General features: G+C 39.6%; 1 protein-coding gene across 1 annotated transcript; it reads left to right on the top strand.

Moving 5' to 3' along the window:
- The first annotated feature begins 12,093 nt into the window (after positions 1 to 12,093).
- LOC4340427 (LRR receptor-like serine/threonine-protein kinase ER1) lies at positions 12,094 to 19,674 on the top strand. Its single transcript, XM_015786533.3, has 27 exons — positions 12,094 to 12,542; positions 13,376 to 13,505; positions 13,593 to 13,664; positions 13,764 to 13,835; positions 13,921 to 13,992; positions 14,104 to 14,175; positions 14,255 to 14,326; positions 14,611 to 14,682; positions 14,765 to 14,836; positions 14,922 to 14,990; positions 15,084 to 15,155; positions 15,256 to 15,327; positions 15,480 to 15,551; positions 15,633 to 15,704; positions 15,796 to 15,867; positions 15,948 to 16,019; positions 16,171 to 16,242; positions 16,323 to 16,394; positions 16,475 to 16,546; positions 16,624 to 16,695; positions 16,785 to 16,853; positions 16,938 to 17,009; positions 17,096 to 17,169; positions 17,257 to 17,385; positions 17,562 to 17,909; positions 18,094 to 18,467; positions 18,964 to 19,674. Exons 1-27 carry the CDS (start codon positions 12,464 to 12,466, stop codon positions 19,330 to 19,332), a joined length of 2,937 nt encoding a protein of 978 aa, XP_015642019.1. The 5' UTR covers positions 12,094 to 12,463; the 3' UTR covers positions 19,333 to 19,674.
- Positions 19,675 to 20,607: the final 933 nt, after the last annotated feature.

The following is a 20,607-nucleotide window of genomic DNA, read 5'->3' as shown; positions in this document are numbered from 1 at the left end:
AGTTATGTTTATATGTGAACGGGGGAGTATTACGTGCTACTACGCAAGTATCTGCTCGTGTTGTGGTGAGTTTGTTATCTGAATCCATGGTTTCCTAAACCTCCGGGGCTGGGGTTACCGTGTCCTGGCGGTAAGCACGGTTACCGTGCAGTAAACTTGGCAAACCGTGTAAAATTTATCAAAATTTTAAAATATTTTTTAAATTTATGGAGGTTACTGTGGTTTTCCTTTAAACATACCTCCGCGGTAAGCGTGCTTACCGTGCGGTAGCATACACAAATTTTGATAATTTGATACTTTACAGAAACTAATTTTACAAATGAATCGTGGTCAAAACTTATTTCAGAAATAACCATTTTGTTCAGCGCCAAATCGTATGACGCTCAACTTAGACACCTCAGCGTCACGTCAACTGGTGCTGAATGCCGTGCCACTACAGATGGGAGGCTGAGTCGGCATGCCAACGTATATCCAGCGCCGTGCTATTTGGTGCTGAGATGTCTAAATTCAGCGCCATACGATTTGGCGCTGAAGAAAAGTGTTATTTTTTAAATAAGTTTTGACTATAATTCATTTGTAAAATTAATTTTTTAAAGGCTCAAATTGTTAAAATTTGTGCGGTGAACGAGGATGCGATGATGGCGGTGATTCATCGGCTCAGCTGCTGGCTGCTCGCTCGCCCATTTCCCCGGCCCGTGTCAGACAAACACAGAGCTCGCCATGCCCGGTGCGGCGGTGCCGGGAGCTGTGCGCCGAGGAGACGGCAGCACAGAAAGGGGATGGATGGAAATATGGAATGCTGTAAGGCATACATCAATCCATCACCCCATGCACATCATGTGTAGTACTAACTCCGTCCCAAAATAAGTGTAGACGTAGATATTCGTGTCTAACGTTTAACCGTCCTTCTTATTTAAAAAATTTATGAAAAATTTAAAAATATTTAGTCACACATAAAGTACTATTTATGTTTTATTATCTAATAGCGATAAAAATACTAATCATAAAAAATTTTCAAATAAGACGAAAGATCAAATATTAAACGTGAATAGTATAAAACTACACTTATTTTGTGACGGAGGGAGTACTTGTCCAGACTACATCTAGCTCCAACGAGCTGCAGCGAGAGAGATGAGATGAGCACAAGTGAACTGGATATTTTTTTCACATTTTAGATTTTTTTTGAAAGATTATTTTACAAATAAACTCCTAAAAATATTTATTCTGAAAATTAATTCTTTTTTGCCACCAACATCATTAGTGTCGTGGTCCAACATGATAATGCCAATGACATTGATGTCATCCCCTAGTCTCCCCGCAGAAGATACAGTAAGTTACGTATACGAAGGACAACGGTGCCAATGAGATCTAAAATGATTTATTTGTAATAAAAAATACAAATAGATCCTTGGTGTTAATAACACTGATGTTGAGGACTTATTTGTAAATTTTTGTATTATAAATATATTCTTTTATTATTATTTTTAAAAAATAGGTGTGCATGGATGATGCATCGACGAGAAGGCTAGTTGGCGATCAATCACGCGCCCACCCCCCCTCCCCGCGCGACTGGACACTGTCACGCGCGGAGAGGGGGCGGCGGACGCGTGCCGCGGGTGAGGAGGGAGAGCCAGTTTTCCTTTTTTTTCCATTTTTTCCGTTTCTGTTCGGTTGTGTTTTCATTTTTTTTTCCGGTTTCTTTTCTGTTTTTTCCCGGTTTTTTATTTTTTATGAATACAAAGTTTGTATTCGTATGTATACCAAGTTTGTATTTATACGTATATAAAGTTTATATACACGTATGTAAAGTTTGTATACGCGTATGTAAAGTTTATATACGTGCATGCAAATTTTGTATACGTTGTGTATTTTCTATTTTTTATTTTTTAATACGTATGTATATAAAGTTTGTATTTATCATATACAAAGTTTGTATATGTCCTATATAAACTTTATATACATCATATATAAACTTTGTATATGTGTATATATTTTATATATATTAAAAATATATTTATATGTATATATATGTGTGTATATATAGTATATACATACGTATAGAAGGCTGATCGCGTATCAGCCGTCCCCATGCATCGATATAAGTGATTTAGCTTCCGTGGGAAAGCTAGCGGGATCTGGCGCCAATAACGTTGACATAGTAAAAAATATTCATTCTCAGATTAAGTTTTTTTAAAAGTTTATTTGTAAAATAAGTTTTTCAAAGGGACAAAAAGTGAAAAATGCAGCACAACTGAACACAGCAATAACTCACGTACTCCAGGGAAGAAAAGAAAGAGAAAAAGGAGAGGTGAGGGTACTGGTAATCAATGGAGGCCGCTGCCACCCCTGAAAAGGGCCCTGTCCTTGCAAACGCACCGCACAGGCTCCACCAGGCTCACACAGACACTGTTGAACTTGTTTGGAGAGCTTCTTCCATAATCGAAAACTCCCTAAACATTTTAGTTTTTTCGTTTAAATTCTAAAAGACTTTAGGTATAGAATTTAGAAAATAATTAAACTAGAAAAAACTGAAAAATTTATTCTTTTCAATTTTTTAAAAACTGAGTGCCAATCAATTAATTCTCAGAATTTAATTTTAAGTTCTCAAACAAACCCCTCTTTCTCCCCTCTCCCAACCCATCCATCACTCATGCACGTCTCACTCAGTGTCTCTCTCCTCCTCTCTGGGCATGCATGCATGCGGCTACGCTAGCTAGGGTGAAAGGGAGATCATCACGTGGAGAGAGATGCAGATAGTAGCACTCCAGATTACAGATTGCAGAGAGAGTGATTGGCAGAGCGGCATGCCCCTCGCCCCACCACTCACTTGGCATTTCTCTATCATCACCATGTACTACTCCTACTGTCCTACAAGGACAATGTACGGCGCAATGCTTTGCTTGATGGAGTATACTCCTATTTAAGATCGAATCTTCAGAAATTTCACTGAAAATCTAACCATCCTGCAGAATCACTAGTACTATAGCGTTAATCGTGTTCTGAAGATTAGAGTGGTAGTATCGCTTTAGGTCCTGTTTGGGAAGAATATGCTGGTTGGTAGCTAGCTTCTAAAAATCGGAAGAAGCTGGATTTTCTACTTCTGAGGTCTAGTTTATTTTCTAGATTTTACAGGTATAGATTCTCAGAATTTAGGTGACAATCTGAACTGTTTGGCGGAGCTAGAAATTCTGGGAGAAGCTGCAGCAGTTAAAAACTCCCCGAAACAGACGCTTATTTTCGTGTGTACTCCAGCATGCACGGATACACACTCTCGGAGGCTCGGAGCTTGCTTTTTTACACCAGGATTTGCAGAGCAAGGAATCCAGTAGAAAAGCTCACAGCTTCACAGTACGACAGCGAGAACCAACGGAAGAAGAAGCAGCATTTGCAGCAAACAAACTTCTAAAACTGACGAAGCATGCTGATCGAATCCGCTCCCAAAATGCAGCTGCTGTTTACTGCAGCAAGCAAGCAACAGTGGCCCCTATCTCTTCCTGCCATCGTCTCCCGGTTCCAGGAGATGCCCATGCCTCTACTACTCTCTGCAGTTTCTTCTGCGGGCAAACCGATCTAGCTCGCTCGAACGGTGCACCGGTGAACGCACCGCGGCTTCGTTTTCCTCGCCGGTGAAACGCAACGACGACGACTGCGACGGCGACGCCTCGCTGTGAAACAAACATATACTCCGGCCTCGGGATTACTGTACTATGGTTTGGAGATCACAGCCGCTTGGAATAAATGTGGCATGTGGAAGAGAAATGGTAAAGAGAAGGCAATGCCTTGGGAGGGATGCTTATCCATTCTAGTAGGAGTACTACTGTACTACCGATGCAGTCACGCAGGGATTCTATATGCTTTTTCATCATAGATGAATGGCTTGAGAGGGTTTAAAAAATCACGTGCACTAACCTTCTCAGTTTTAAAATTACGGTACACCTCGTGATGATCGTTAAACCGTGGGATGGCGCTAACTCCACCCAGAACGGTTTGGTAAACCCTGCACATTGTAGGTCGTTGGCGAAATAGCTATGAGCATAATTTGCCCCGTTTGAAGGGATGATGATGAAAATTAAATTAGCGCACGCAAAATGAGTAAACCATTAACGCACAATTAATTAAGGTTAGAAAGTTAGAAAATATATTTATTTGATATTGTAATCCAACTACTATATAGAATAGAAAATTTTCATATGAAACATACCGTTTAGCAGTTTAAAAGGGTGCTAACGAAAACTGAGGTCAAATATGTATCTTAGCGAAATGAAAAATTAATGAAACAATCGAAAATAATCTAAAGATAAAACTAATATATTTACGTGATTAGTGGTTTAAAAAGAAATATTGAAAAATAAACTATAATAAAAAAACCCTAACATTATATCTAAAGTTAAGTTTCAGATATTATTTTTTGGTTCCAACTAATAAGCTAACAAGCAAACGACAAGAAGCTTTGATAATAGCTATCGTACTTTCATCAACAATTTTGGGTGTCTAATAAACTTGTAACAAGCAAACAATAAGAGGTTTTGGTAGAATTGTACCTTGATCAACAATAGGCTTTATATTTTTTTTCTATTACACAGAAGACATTCATAGCATGTAATAGAAGTACAGATACTACTATCATATTGATACATATGTTCACCACTCTATATCATACGGAGTATTGGCTAGATTTATTTATTGTAACTGTTTTTTATCTTTTATGGCTAAATTGCGGAAAATATTTAATAACCATTGATGATAACTTGGGTATCTGTAGGACCAAAATCCAAAAGTCCAAAAATCATCACTCCTCACTACGCGAATATCCACAGCTAAATAATGCACTCATACAATTTTTCTTTAAGAGAGAGGGAGTACACCGATTGGAATTTCCAAATTTATGCAAGGCTTTAAATGAGAAGGGCTCACTCAACTGTAGCATCATACCTCACCATGCAGAGCGCAACAGTATGCAGCCATGGTAGCTTGAGCCCCATTCCCAAACACCACGGGTGACAGTGTCACGTGGCGATGCACATCGTCACCATCTCATGGCCAAAAATACGCCAGCCTCTCCAACTGTTAATCATATCCACAGTGCACGTTGCCTTCGCTGTGCACTGCATCATCTCTACTGCAACTGTCGCTGCAACAGAAACCACAGTAGCCTCGGTTTTTCTACCAGGACACAGGCACACAGCTGTTGCAAGGCTGAGTTGGGTGCTAAAATTTCTCAACTTCTATTCCTTTCGTTCTCACATTTTCTAAATTGTACCATGATATATTAAAAAGTTTTATAAAAAATTATATTAATTTATTTTTAAAACTTTTAGCTAATATTTAATTATTTATACGCTAATAAGACATCTGGTTTTCCGTAGGAGGAAAGTTAGTTACGAACGAAAACACTCTTTTGACGTAATGTCAAAGAGACATGAGTCTCTACCTAGTGGGATCCATCCCTATGGACCCACAAGTGACTCACCCTAAGGGCATCACTAATGTATATGACAAAGTGATCCATATAGATAGGGCCCATATAAATAGTTTTTATCTATGGTAATCTTTACAATGTATATAGATATAAGGTATCACTAAGAGAAGAGAGATGAGTAGAAATAGATAATATAATTTATTTCATGTGGAAAGTCCATATCTATATGGGTAACTTTTGTTATTTTTTATATATGGACTATTCTATTGCTTATGGACTACTTCTACACTATACTGTGGATGTCCTAAGGTTGTGTTTGGAAGTGAAGGTTGGGAACTCTCGTCTCTCCGCACATAAAATGGAGTAATCCATAGCGTATTATTAATCGAGTATTAGCTAAAATAAACTTGAAAAATAAGTTAATATGATTTTTTAAAATAACTTTTTTACAAATATTTTTTTAAAAGCACACGATTTACTAGTTTGAGAAGCGTGCACATAAAAATCAGGAGAGTGTTGAAACACGGCCTAAACAATTTTATATCCTGGATTTATAACATATTATTAACAGTGGTTATTTTATATTAATCTAATGAGAGAATCTATTCTATGCCACTGAGTTTATCCCAGTTCAACAATTTGGCACTGGCATTGTCTCTTTCTATAATATACCGATGACTTTATCAATTGTTGTACAATATGCTATTGGGATGGACATCTTTTTTAAAAAAATATCCAAAATAGCCTTAGAGACATACATGGTTAACAATTAATTTATCTCGTTAGAAAGTTTCAGGAAAAATATGAAATTTTCTATATGGCCTCCTTACACAACATTGAAGTATGTAAATAAGTTTCATTTTTTTTGGTATTTTTAATTTTTAGAAAAAAATATTTTGTGGTATATCATAGAGAAATAGATTACACAAAAGATAATAGCAAAAAATATCTTATGTTGCATATGAAATATAGTTTACATTCAAAACAACAACACAAAAAATATTGTATATATCATATAACAAATAAGTTATATTTTAAAAAAATAGAAATGAAAAAAAATAAAACTTGTATACAAACTTTTATACTGTGTAAGGAGTCCATATAAATGTTTTCATATTTTTTTAAAACTTTTAATGATATAAATCAACTGTTATCCTTATATATGTCCATAAGGGTATTTTAGGCATTATTGAAAAATAAGCTCAACCCAATAGCGTATTGTAGAGCAATTGATAAAGTCGCCAGTATATTGTAGAAAGAGAGAAAGTCAGTGGTAAATTATTGAACTACTATAAACTAAGTGGTATAGAATAGATTCTCTCTAATCTAATTGAAAGTTTCAGTAACTAGTCTCTGCAAATATTAGTCCTGGTTAACCTGGACTTGTAAAGATGAGAATAAATAGAGAAGAATAAATAAAAGGATGAGAAAAGGAGGCAAAAGCTGGAGATAAAGAAAAGCGCGGCCCTGACATTTCCTGCAGGAGCCTGATAAACATCACGTTTCGTGTTGGATCAATCATGGTGTGCTGACATGTGGGGGTATAGTGAACCCTGGCCCCACATGTCGGTATTGGCTTAAATCGGCTAAATTTAGTCGTGTGTTTTTCAGTTGACGTGCTTACATTTGCTAATCCAGCCAACTGAAGTTTAGTTCAAAGTAGTCCATGTATTTCCAGTTAGCGTTAGCTTCGTTGATTTTTTGCACATTCATATGTTTGAAAGGAACCTTTAGACAGAAGAGAACAGTGAATATGGTTTTCATTTTTCCTGATGAACTGAAAAAAACCACATTTTCCATTATCCATTACAAAAACTACATTTTCCATTATCCATTACATGAAGGCCCAACTGAAATCCATGTTTTTTTCAAATCAATCTAGTCTGAGTGGAATATATGGATTGAGAGTATACTTATACTCGTTTTATTTTTTTTTTGGGGGTTTGATATGAAAAAAGTGATAAGAAGGATTGTGATTTGTGAACAAGTATGATAAGAACAAGTACTCTGCATGATTTATGAAACTATATATTTGTTGCTTGTTTACTATTAGAAGGTCTACATATGTGAAGTACTCCTTTCGTTTTAAAACATAACAATATAATATCGGATTAGACACAATCGTTCAGGTTTATAGTACTTGATAATATCAAATCCTAGTTGGTCTGAAAACATATAAGGAGATTCCTAGTAGGTCGAAGCAAAGCAAGGAAGTGGTCAAGGGGATCCTGCAAGAGTTTCAAAGGGAAATTCGAACAATTTTTTGAGTTCAATATCACACAATTATCTGGTACTACATCCGTCCCATAAAAAACGAATCCAGAATTGGATGTGACATATTTCAGTACTAGTATATGTCATATCTGGTACTAGGTTGGTTTTTTTATAGGACGGAGAGAGTACTTGTCATGGTAATCTCATACTGTAAGGCCTTGTTTAGTTCACCCACAACTTTCAACTTTCCATCACATCACATCATATCTAAAATTTTCCTACACACATAAACTCCTACTGCCTCCGTCCCATAATATAAGGGATTTTGAGTTTTTGCTTGTAGTGTTTGACCACTCGTCTTATTCAAAAAATTTATGCAAATATAAAAAATAAAAAGTTGTGCGTAAATACTTTAGATAATAAAGTAAGTCACAAAAAAGTAAATAATAATTCCAAAACTTTTTCAATAAGACGAGTAGTCAAACAGTGCAAACAAAAACTCAAAATCCCTTATATTATGGGACGGAGGGAGTAACTTTTCTTTCCAAACTACCAACTTTTTCCAAACTTTTAACTTTTTTCAGGAACTAAACACACCCTAAGTAATAAGCCTATTAGTTTTTAAAATGTTTATAGTTTTTCTTGGTAATCTCGTCGTTCGCAAAACCATGGTAGGATAACGATATTTCCTACCAAAACAGTAGGGAAACCCTGGCCTCCTCGGAGCTGTGGCAGAGAAAAAAAAGAAGACGGGTAAATTGCATCAACCATACACGAATTTATCAAGTTGCAATCTAATACATAAACTTATAAAATACTTGTTTTTGATGCACGAACTTAGAAATATATCACGTACGTAGATACTAAAAGGAAAGCCATCCCTGTTATAACGGCTAGAGAAATAAACCGTCAACGGAAAACAACCTAATTGGAACTGAACGGCCTCATCTTTTCGCTTATGATTATGCTTATCAGTCAAAATTTAAATTTTTGAACTTAAATTTAAAGTTAATTTTAGGATTTTTTTTCATCAAAGTCTTTTTTCAGCCTTTACTTTTAGATCGTAAAGAACACATATATAAAAGTTTTATTCACAAAATTATTTTTTATTTACAAATATGATGGGTCTGGAAGCTGCTAAGCAAACTAATCATCGTTGTCCTCGGTTAGGTCTCATCCTTACTGCGTGGTTCCCGTGGCGCATCTCTCTATTCTATTTGCAGCTCAATCGTTTTGGAATTGACTTAAAATCTTCATGCTTATAAGTAATAAAAAATCATCTATATATAAAACTTTCATACATGTATGTTAAAATAAATTATGACGTAAGAACTAAAAACATTCAAATCAACTCTAAAAATTAAATGTTAAAATTCAAATTTTAGCTTTGGCTAGTAAGCTAAAGAGGAAGTGATCGAGCTGATGAGCCTGTTGAAACACACATCCCCAAACATATGACAGCATCAAAATATCAAAATTAACCAACCCCGGTGTTTTGAAACGCATGAATCGCGCCCCCCCCCCCCCCACACAAAAAAAAACATCAGGGTAAGTGATAAAAGGCATTTTCTACCCATCACTTGTACAACAAGCTAAAGATAAATTAAAAAATGTGAAATAGTTTTAGCTTCAGGCTTTAAATTTTCATACTTCTAGCGTAAGAATATGATTTTCTATTTTAATGGTTCAAAAGCAAAGACTGAGAATAAAAAAATAATACCACCTAAATTAACACCAAGAATCAAAGATTAAAATATAAAATTGTCTAGACTTCGCTGTATAAAAAAGGGGTTAATTGGATCCATGGACTACAAATATATCATTTTAGCTAAATGCCACTACTATTCACGATATCGGCTACGTGACAATGGAATTAGGGGAGATTGGCCCATTAGCCCCAACTCCATCACGTTTTTCGTGAAAAATCTCCATTAGCCCTAACTGCACGTGGGACCTACCTGTCACTTCCATCTATACCTCCCTCCCTTCTCTTCTCTTTCCCCTCTCCTCTCTCTCCACCACCGTCGCAACCGCCGTCATCGACCACCTCCGTGGTGGGAGGCCTCGGGAGCCGCCGCCGCCACCATCCTCGACCCATCCGACGTGGGAGGGCTCGGGAGACAACACCGTCCTGAACGCTATTCACGACAGGAGGTTCGGGAGCCGCCATCCTCAACGCCATCTGCAAGAGAGGGCTCGGGAGCCACCGCTATCGCTGTCCTCGACCCCATCCGTGACGGGAGGGCTCTGGAGCCGCCGCCGCCACTGTCGTCGCTGTCCTCGACGCCATTTGCGACGGGAGGGCTCGGGGGACGCCGCCAGCATCGCCACCTTCGTCCTCGACGCCATCCGCGAGAGAGGGCTCGGGAACCGCCGCCGCCTCCCTCGACACCATCCGCGCGGGAGGGTTCGGGAGCCACCGCCGCCGAGCCATCCGACGCGGGAGGGCTCGGGAGCCAACACCGTCCTGAACGCTATTCACGACAGGAGGTTCGGGAGCCACCATCCTCGACGCCATCTGCAGGAGAGGGCTCGGGAGCCACCGCCATCGCTGTCCTCGACCCCATCCGTGACGGGAGGGCTCCGGAGCCGCCGCCGCCACTGTCGTCGCTATCCTCGACGCCATTTGCGACGGGAGGGCTCGGGGGCCGCCGCCCGCATCGCCACCTTCGTCTCCTCGACGCCATCCGCGAGAGAGGGCTCGGGAGCCGCCGCCGCCTCCCTCGACACCATCCGCGCGGGAGGGTTCGGGAGCCACTGCCGCCGTCGTCACTATCCTTGACACCATCTGGAACGGGAGGGCTTAGGAGCCACTACCGTCCTCGACACCATCCGTGGCGGGAGGGATCGAGAGCCGCCGCTGTCGTTGTCACTGTCCTTGTAGCAGTCGCGGCATGAAGGAAGAGATAGGGAAGACAGAAGAGGGAGGATGGAGGAAGATGGAACAAACATGTGGGTCCCGCGTCTAGGGGTCTAACGGAAAACGTGATGGAGTGGCACGGTTCCAATTTCTTCAAATTTCAGTGGCACGTAACTAATATCATGAATATTAGTGTCATTTATCTAAAATGTCATATTTGTAATGGCATGAATCCAATGAACCCAAAAAGGACTCCAATAAACAAAGGCTAATCTTGTATTTCCTCGTTCTTCTCTACTCTCTCCGTTTCATAATATAAGGGATTTTGGAGGATGTGACATATTATGGGACAAGAAGTATATCTACTATTGTAAAAATTGAAGATATTTCCACTGATATTTTGGTACGTCGTCTATTTTTTAGTCGGTTTTTAAGTTCTTTCGCTTTTGGAAATACATAAGGAGTCATATAAAAAATCCTTAAAAAAACTCACATGCTATCTTGTAACGAGAGTCGTAGTCCTAATTTCTTTGGAATTCTTGTCTGGCATAAGAAAGCAACGTACAAGATATAGCTATCATCCTAATAAGGGTTCTGAATTAGATATCAATATTATCAAATTAAAAATCCCATATACTTTTTAGATAAAAAATAACAATAATATGATTAAAATAGCATTCACCTGTTACAATGTACGGGTATTTTTTCCCGTAAAATATAGAGTAAGAGAGTAGAATCGGATGAGATATATCCAGTACTATTGTGCTCCCTCCGTCCCAAAAAAACGAATCTAGGATTGGATGCGATGTTTTCTACTACTATGTATCTGGACAGATGTATTTCCAGATTCATAGTACTCGAATATGTCATATTCAGTACTATGTTGGGTTTTTATGGTACGGAGGGAGTAACTGTGGACAGAGGTAATAATAGGACACCAATATACAGTTAGGGGCTGTTTAGTTCCTAAAAACTTTTCCAAAAAATATCACATTGAATCTTTGGATACATGTATGGAGCATTAAATATAGAAAAAAAGAAAAACTAATTGCACAGTTTGCATGTAAATCACGAGACAAATCTTTTGAGTGTAATTAGTCTATGATTAGCCATAAGTGCTACAGTAACCCCACATGTGCTAATGATGGATTAATTAGGCTTAAAAAATTCGTCTCTCGGTTTCTAGACGAGTTATAAAATTAATTTTTTTATTCGTGTCTGAAAACACTTCCGACATCCGTTCAAACCACGTACAAATTTCACCGACTAAACATGCGCTTGCTAGCTACTAGTTGAATACCGGAGTAAGGTGGTGTTTGGTTGGAGGGACTAAAGTGGGGCTAAACTTTAGTCCCTCTTATAAAAATATAAGTCCATATGGTAAAGACTTATATTTTAATGAGAGAGACTAAATTAAGTATAAACTGCATCAGCTACTCGTAAGCTACACTTATGAGTATACTCGACTGATGAAAAATATAGTGGACCACCACATGTCATAGGCGAGTGAGACCATGCTCCTCGACTTGCGACTCGAGTTCTACTCCTACCAACTCTAGGCCAACCAGATAGATACTGAGAAAAAAAAAACAACGACACTGATGTGACATCTCAGTGTCCATCGGCCATCGCCTCCTTTTCTCTCTCCTCTCCTCTCACCATCTTCTCCTACAGCAAATCACTCTTCTCTCTCTCTAAAAAACTTCACAAGCCTACTAGCCTACTACTAGGCACGTAGCTAGCCCCTGCCACTCTATCGCCCAGCACAAGCCATACAGCTACCCGCTGTCACTGCGCCAGCGGCCGCAGCTGCGCAAAGAGGAGCGCGAGAACCCAAGAAACCAACCAAGAGCTGCGTCCCATAAAGGCGCGCTGCTTCAATCCATCCATCTTCTGATCTTCCATATACTTCGCTTCCTGTAAATGTCATCGCCGCCCCGGCGGTGCCTCGCAGCGGAGCAGCAGTGGCCATGACGCCGGCGCCGGCGGCCGCCTCCTACCGCGCTCTCGTCGCGCTCCTGCTCGTCGCCGTCGCCGTTGCCGATGATGGTGGGTGGATGGCTGGCTAGCTAGCTGGCTGTTGGTTTTCGGTTTTGGTTGGTTTCTTGCTGGGGGGAGTGTGTGGTTTTGTGTACTGGGGAGCAGAGAGATTCAGGGGGGAGTTGGTTTGATGGGATTAGTATTTTATTAGTGTTGCAAGTACTCTTCCTTTTTGGAGGCATGGTGATTCTCTTGTGGGTGATAGTCCTACTACTATTTTTTATTGTCCTAAGATCTCCCTAAGAAGAGTCTAATACTTTAACTAATCCTTGTGAGTGAGTTGTGACAAGTGCCACTTCCATCTCTTCTCTTCCTTCTTGTACTAGAACACAGTTGCTGGCATTTTGTTTATGGTGGTGGTAGCCACTAGGTAATCCACCAATATTTCATAATGTGATTCTTTTTTTTTTCACTTTCTGTTTTGTTCTACAAGGGACTCCGTTCTGCTTTGGTATTCTGTTACTTATCAAGAAGTCGTCTGGCCATTTTTGAATCTTTGTGCTCATTGTTCAAGGAAGGAGCTTTATTTCTTCTTTTGTATGTTACTACCAATCTGATGAGCCGAATGCTGCTGCCCGCGTCAGGAATCTTTAGGCTTTGTAGCAACCTTTTACTTTACTATTGTGCTGATTTTTGTGCTTTCCAATCTGATGTTCTTGAACTCTTTTTTTTTTTGTCTTGAAGGCTAAGAAACATAAATCTTTATTTATTAGTACTACTACGTAAATAGATTTTTTCCGGGGCGAACAAATCTGTGCAGATTGTGCTGTTCTAGAATCCATTTGCTGTTGCAGGCTTGCAGTTTGTGATCTGTGTTCTAATGTGGCTGTATTTGCATTCAGGGTCGACGCTGCTGGAGATCAAGAAGTCCTTCCGCAATGTGGACAACGTACTGTACGATTGGGCCGGCGGCGACTACTGCTCGTGGCGCGGCGTCCTCTGCGACAACGTCACCTTCGCCGTCGCCGCGCTGTAAGAAGAACACCACCGAGTTCGCTACTTTTCTTGCTGACAAGTCCACTGGTTCGTCACTGATCATGCCTGTTGATTGCAAAGCAGCAACCTATCCGGGCTCAACCTCGGAGGCGAGATCTCTCCGGCCGTCGGCAGGTTGAAGGGCATCGTCTCGATGTATGGAAGACGTGGTGGTGTACTTTGTTGTTGTTTGGAAATGTGGCTTGCTGGTGCTTGGACTCGCAGTAACTTGTGAGCTTGGGTTTGTACCTGCAGTGACTTGAAGTCGAATGGGCTGTCTGGGCAGATCCCTGATGAGATTGGCGATTGTTCATCACTAAAAACTCTGTGAGTTGTGTGGAGTGTGGACGGCATTATCGATTTCTTCTTAACTTACGGAGAGAATGTGGGTTGATACATGTGTTTGGTTCAGGGATTTGTCTTTCAATAGCTTGGATGGGGACATTCCGTTCTCAGTATCGAAGCTGAAGCACATTGAGAGCTTGTATGGCCTATTCTTGCTGGAATTCATTTATTATAAGCAGTGTTGTATGGACATGCCGATCGTGTTCTGTGAAATAGTTTTATTCATGTGCCGGTGTTTGTGGTTTTCTAGGATATTGAAGAACAACCAACTGATCGGAGTGATCCCATCAACGCTCTCACAGCTCCCAAATTTGAAGATTTTGTAAGTTGCGCGAAACTTCTTATTTTTGTGGTGTTTAATTACCGTGCTCCCAGTTTTCTAATTGTTGTGTGCCCTGCAGGGACTTGGCACAGAACAAACTGAGTGGAGAGATACCAAGACTGATATATTGGAACGAGGTTCTTCAATACTTGTAAGTCATCCTTATTTTGCGCTGGAAGTTTGAAGATTGTGCAGTAGTTCTAGTATATCAGTATTTTATTGTATTTTAGTTATGTACCTACTTGAATGCGATTTCTTTTTTTTTCTTTTTTTTGAAAATCATTTGAATGTATTTAAGAGCATGTCAAAAGTTTGTTAAGCTGGTAAAAATCTATATTGACTTTATGTGAATTCACTAGCATTTTACGCAAGTTGCGTTATGTAAAATACTCATATTTTTTTTATGAATTGTGGCTGAATTAATATTATCCTCAGGGGATTACGCGGTAATAATTTAGAAGGCAGCATCTCCCCAGATATATGCCAGTTGACTGGGCTTTGGTACTTGTGAGTATATGCATACTATGTTTTCGGCAAAATTTGCCTCGAGTCCACCGTATTGTACTTATGTTTCAATCATTTGGACCAGTGACGTAAAGAACAACAGCTTGACTGGGCCGATACCAGAAACCATTGGGAACTGTACAAGTTTTCAGGTCTTGTACGTATTTGCAGCTTACCCCTCTTAATTACAACTTTTCTGCTTCTGTGTTTGTGAGGTTTTCCTAACATTTCTTTCATGTTAGGGATTTGTCTTACAATAAACTTTCTGGATCAATTCCTTTCAACATTGGTTTCCTACAAGTTGCTACACTGTATGTGGTGATTATCTTGACAAAAAAAAACTCAATTAAATGTTTAATACAGTTTTTGCTGATCTGCATGATTATTCACATTGTTTGAATTAGATCTTTGCAAGGGAACATGTTTACTGGTCCTATTCCATCAGTTATTGGACTTATGCAGGCTCTCGCTGTACTGTAAGTACAATGATGAACTGAATATTCATCATACAATTGGTTATTGATAAATGAAGCTTTCAAGATATTTTAATTCATCAATATAACTTTACTCTTCCAGGGATCTGAGTTACAACCAATTGTCTGGTCCTATTCCATCGATACTAGGCAATTTAACATACACTGAGAAGCTGTAAGTTTTCTTTTCTCCTAAATCGTTAGGTTGTGAATATTTTCCCTGATAGATTTTCTACTGCCAGTTCATAGTTAAAAAACAAAAGCCTTAGAAGGTTCTGCTTAGGAATATTTCTTGTGTAAATTAATATGTTATATTTGTTCCAATAGGTATATGCAAGGCAATAAGTTAACAGGTCCAATACCACCTGAGCTTGGAAATATGTCAACCCTTCATTACTTGTAAGTGCACGTTTTATTTTATTCCCATAGCATATTCTGATTTGTTGCGACCTGATTTATGTCATTGTTGACTAATTTCAGAGAACTTAACGATAATCAACTTAGCGGGTTCATTCCTCCAGAGTTCGGAAAGCTAACAGGGTTATTTGACTTGTAAGCTCTTTTTTCAAACTCTTCAAAATTTGTTATGTTTTCTATAATTTATTAGTAAAACAAGCGGCTTATCTTACTCTTTGCTTCACAGAAACCTTGCAAACAACAACTTTGAAGGTCCAATCCCTGATAACATAAGCTCATGTGTGAATCTCAATAGCTTGTAAGCATGATTTAATTATAATTGTTATGGTGGAACTTACAATTTCAGATGCATGTATCTAATGTGGATTTTCTTTACAGCAATGCTTATGGCAACAGATTAAATGGGACCATTCCTCCTTCATTGCATAAACTTGAGAGCATGACTTATTTGTAAGTTGTAACAATTTTAATTTCTTAAATTGTGTTGTTACATTATTTTTCCTTTTGAACTTCTATACTTGTTTAATTTTTGTATTTCACATAGAAAAACCTTGTTTCCCATGTTTGATTAGTACCATATGTTCATCTGTTCTTTTCTTAGGAATTTGTCATCAAATTTTCTAAGTGGTTCTATTCCTATTGAGCTATCGAGAATCAACAATTTGGACACCTTGTAAGTCCTGTTAGCTCCATCTATGAATTCGAAAATATCTGTTCTATCCTATTGTGTGTGTGATGAGGTACCTGTATCAGGGATTTATCCTGTAACATGATTACTGGCCCAATTCCATCAACCATTGGGAGTTTGGAGCATCTATTAAGACTGTAGGTTTTGTTGTCCCCATCTTGTATGTATCTATTATAGTGTCTTACAGTGTTTGATGTTATTGAACTTGTTTGTTCAGTAACTTGAGCAACAATGGTCTAGTAGGATTCATTCCTGCAGAAATTGGCAACTTGAGGAGTATCATGGAGATGTAAGTATTTGCTTAGGTGTGAATTTTTTAACCATCTAGTCCCATAGGTACTATACCCCATATTTGTGGTTTTTCAGTGATATGTCCAACAATCATCTTGGCGGTTTGATTCCTCAAGAACTCGGAATGCTGCAAAATCTGATGTTGTTGTAAGTAGTACCTTTCATGTCAGCCTTCTTTTTAAACCCATAAGGACATTGAATCTGTAGCCTGAGAGACATCTGTCTATCATTCTCAGAAATCTCAAAAACAACAACATAACTGGGGATGTCTCTTCACTGATGAACTGCTTCAGCCTCAATATCTTGTAAGTTGAATAACCAGAAAATTTTTGAAGCATATGCTCCAGTATATGTTTTTTGCTCACATTATCTATCTGTTTTATGATCAGAAATGTATCCTATAATAATTTGGCTGGTGTTGTACCTACTGATAACAACTTCTCACGGTTTTCGCCTGACAGGTAGTGTGCTCCATCATTTCCATCACTATCATGTTCATTTACTCAGCCTTGGAAATAGCAGTTTAACAATGTGATACTTTTCTTAGCTTTTTGGGTAATCCAGGACTTTGTGGATATTGGCTTGGTTCTTCGTGCCGTTCATCTGGCCATCAACAGAAACGTAACAAATATTCCATTCATATCTTACATAATTTTTTCATACCTAATAGACAAAGTCAACTTTTCGTTACCTACATTTTATTTGCAGCACTAATCTCAAAGGCTGCAATACTTGGAATTGCCGTGGGTGGGCTTGTTATCCTCCTGATGATCTTAGTAGCGGTCTGCAGGCCTCATAGTCCACCTGTTTTCAAAGATGTCTCTGTTAGCAAACCAGGTAATGCATCTGCAAGGAGTTTTGCTCAACAAATCAACTCATTTCTCTCCTGCCAAGTTCAATATTAGGATACTATCTTGTCCAGCAATTATTGTATTTAGTCAATTGTTTGTTTTTACCTGATAACTGGGTTAATGGTAGAGCAACACTAAAGCGCTGTATATTTGCTGTCACAGTGAGCAATGTTCCCCCCAAGCTGGTTATCCTTCATATGAACCTTTCCCTTCTTGTATACGAGGATATAATGACGATGACTGAAAACCTGAGTGAGAAGTACATCATTGGGTACGGAGCATCCAGCACGGTTTATAAATGTGTTTCGAAGAACCGCAAACCAGTGGCAGTAAAAAAGCTATATGCCCACTATCCACAGAGCTTCAAGGAATTTGAAACTGAGCTTGAGACTGTTGGTAGCATCAAACACCGGAATCTAGTCAGTCTTCAAGGATATTCCCTATCTCCTGTTGGAAATCTTCTCTTCTACGATTACATGGAAAATGGAAGCCTCTGGGATGTTTTGCATGGTAAGTGCCGACTGCCAACTCATTGCACAGTTTGATTGTCATTGCAATTTGCACAGAAGCACCAACATGCCATTCTCAAAAGCATGATATTTGACACATTGATATTTGCTTCTGTTGATTGCAATACCAAATTGTTACATGACATCTTGTTACCATGTTAAAATCTTTTTTTTCATTATTCTAGAAGGTCCAACTAAGAAGAAAAAACTTGATTGGGAAACTCGTCTACGAATTGCTCTAGGTGCGGCCCAAGGCCTTGCTTATCTTCATCATGACTGTAGCCCACGGATAATACACAGGGATGTGAAATCAAAAAATATACTCCTTGATAAAGATTATGAGGCACATCTTACAGACTTTGGCATTGCTAAGAGTTTGTGTGTTTCAAAAACTCACACGTCCACCTATGTCATGGGAACTATTGGCTATATCGATCCTGAGTATGCTCGCACCTCCCGTCTCAATGAAAAGTCTGATGTCTACAGCTATGGCATTGTTCTGCTTGAGCTGCTGACCGGAAAAAAGCCAGTGGACAACGAGTGCAATCTCCATCACTTGGTAACTATGATTCATGCTCTTGTGATTCTTCTGTTAATCTGTCATTTTCTTCAGCTTATTTTACTTTGGATTCTGGTAGCCCTCAATAATTGCTGAATGATGCCCATTAGGCTTGTGTTCCTACATGGGGACCAACAACATGAAACCTATCCTGTGAGTAGATCTATTTGCACTGTTTACGTGTGGTGGATTGATCCATCGCATATGGCTGTTGAAAGCTCCATTATCAATTGCAGTGTTTAAGTCCCCTAAAGCCTGCCACTTTTGTCCCCTGTCATCAATTATGTGGATTGAAAGCTACAATTTAGTGTCATAAAAATTCCTCTTGCAGCCATTTACATTTTTTACGCCTTCACTTGGCATTTAACCGACCTCCGACTTGGAGAGTCACCCTAATTTCTCATTGATTTTACATGCTTATATGGCTTTTCATTTATCGGTTTTCCTTGCTAATGTACAGACTGTTACAATTCTTGGTCTACTGTTGCAAATGCAGATCTTGTCAAAGACGGCTAACAATGCTGTCATGGAGACAGTCGACCCGGACATTGCAGACACTTGCAAGGATCTTGGTGAGGTCAAGAAGGTGTTCCAGCTGGCGCTCCTTTGCACCAAGAGACAACCATCGGATCGGCCGACAATGCACGAGGTTGTGCGCGTCCTGGACTGCCTAGTTCGTCCCGACCCGCCACCGAAGTCCGCACAGCAGCTGGCCATGCCGCAGCGGCCTGCTGTCCCGAGCTACATCAACGAGTATGTCAGCTTAAGAGGCACCAGCGTGCTCTCCTGCGCCAACTCGTCGTGTACTTCCGATGCTGAGCTGTTTCTCAAGTTTGGCGAGGTCATTTCTCAGAACACAGAGTAGAATAGTCTGCAGAAATCGTCATCCGATCTTGGGATTCAGGCAAGCAGCTGGTGAAGCTAATCAAGGTAGTGAAGTGAACTCACGTTTTGTGACTTTGTCCACATGTTGGGTGCCCAGAAAATTAACAAGAGAATTCTCAAGGGTTGTGGCTGGTGTTCTTTACTGTAAAAAAAATGCGTCCTACTTCTTTCTTCTTCCTTTTTTTTTATCTCGTTTTTGTCTAACTTAGGAGGTGTCCATGAATCTAGTACTAAATCTCAAGACAGCTTCTTCTGTTCTGTAACATTTCTGGGATTGGAATGCTGGAACTGGTATTACTAATAGTCTCTCGGTTTGGACAAATTCGCAGGGTGGTGTTTCAGTTTCAGCATTTCTGTTTTGCACTAACATCTGTAATGGCATCTGATACAGTAGTAGTAGCAATATAGTACTCCTAGTATAGCATATGGTATCCTGAGAAGGTATAATTGGTCAGTGTGACACCTGAATTCTCTCTTGGATTTTCTCATCTCCTGGCATCGCCATGTGCTTGTATTGTACCGTTGTCGCCGAGCCCATGGAGGCATCGTCAGTCAGTCAGGGACGGTGTAAATGATGCGAGGCTGTGCAGCGATGCTGGGGCCGGATGGGAGAGAACAGTAGGGGAGTTCAGAAGAGATGAAGGCGTACTGCCATGGCTGCCTGAGATGATTGATTGATGAGTGGGCCAAGGAGGATGGGCAGGGGCGGTGCGCAATGCAGTTCTCGTGAACTCGGGGTACTGAACTCAGGACGCATATTCCAAACCCAATCTAGTCGCACAAAAGCAACCCACAACGATTTTTTGATGGAAAAATATTGAGAGTGGAAGGGAAAATGCTCAAACTTAGCCCCTATCTGGTACTCCAGGAATGTAGCAACCAAGCAGGGATTGGACACAACTTAATACAACGTATCTGAATAGATCACTTGTTTAGTAGCTACTCCCTCCGTCCCAAAAAAAAAACTCAATCTGACTCCTCTTAGGACAATGTATCTGGACTAATGATGGTCACATCCCCTCCTAGATTAAGCTTTTTTTAGGACGGAGGGAATAGATTCTAAGAATCCGGATTCTATCTTCTACTACTTTCATCCCAAGATATAAGGAGTTTTAGGCTTGGGTATGTGGTATTTAAAAAGTAGGTGGAATGAAATGTGAGAATGTTGTGATTGGTTGAGAAAAAAAATTAGATAGAAAATTTTTAAATGCTGAAAAATTGTTATTGGTTGAAAAGAGAATGTAGATGGAGAAGT

This window comes from Oryza sativa, chromosome 6 (genome assembly GCF_034140825.1).
Source record: "Oryza sativa Japonica Group chromosome 6, ASM3414082v1".
In the NCBI taxonomy this organism is placed as follows: Eukaryota; Viridiplantae; Streptophyta; class Magnoliopsida; order Poales; family Poaceae; genus Oryza; species Oryza sativa.
The sequence above is the reverse complement of the archived record's forward strand: the minus strand, read 5'-3'. Positions and strand labels throughout refer to the sequence as shown.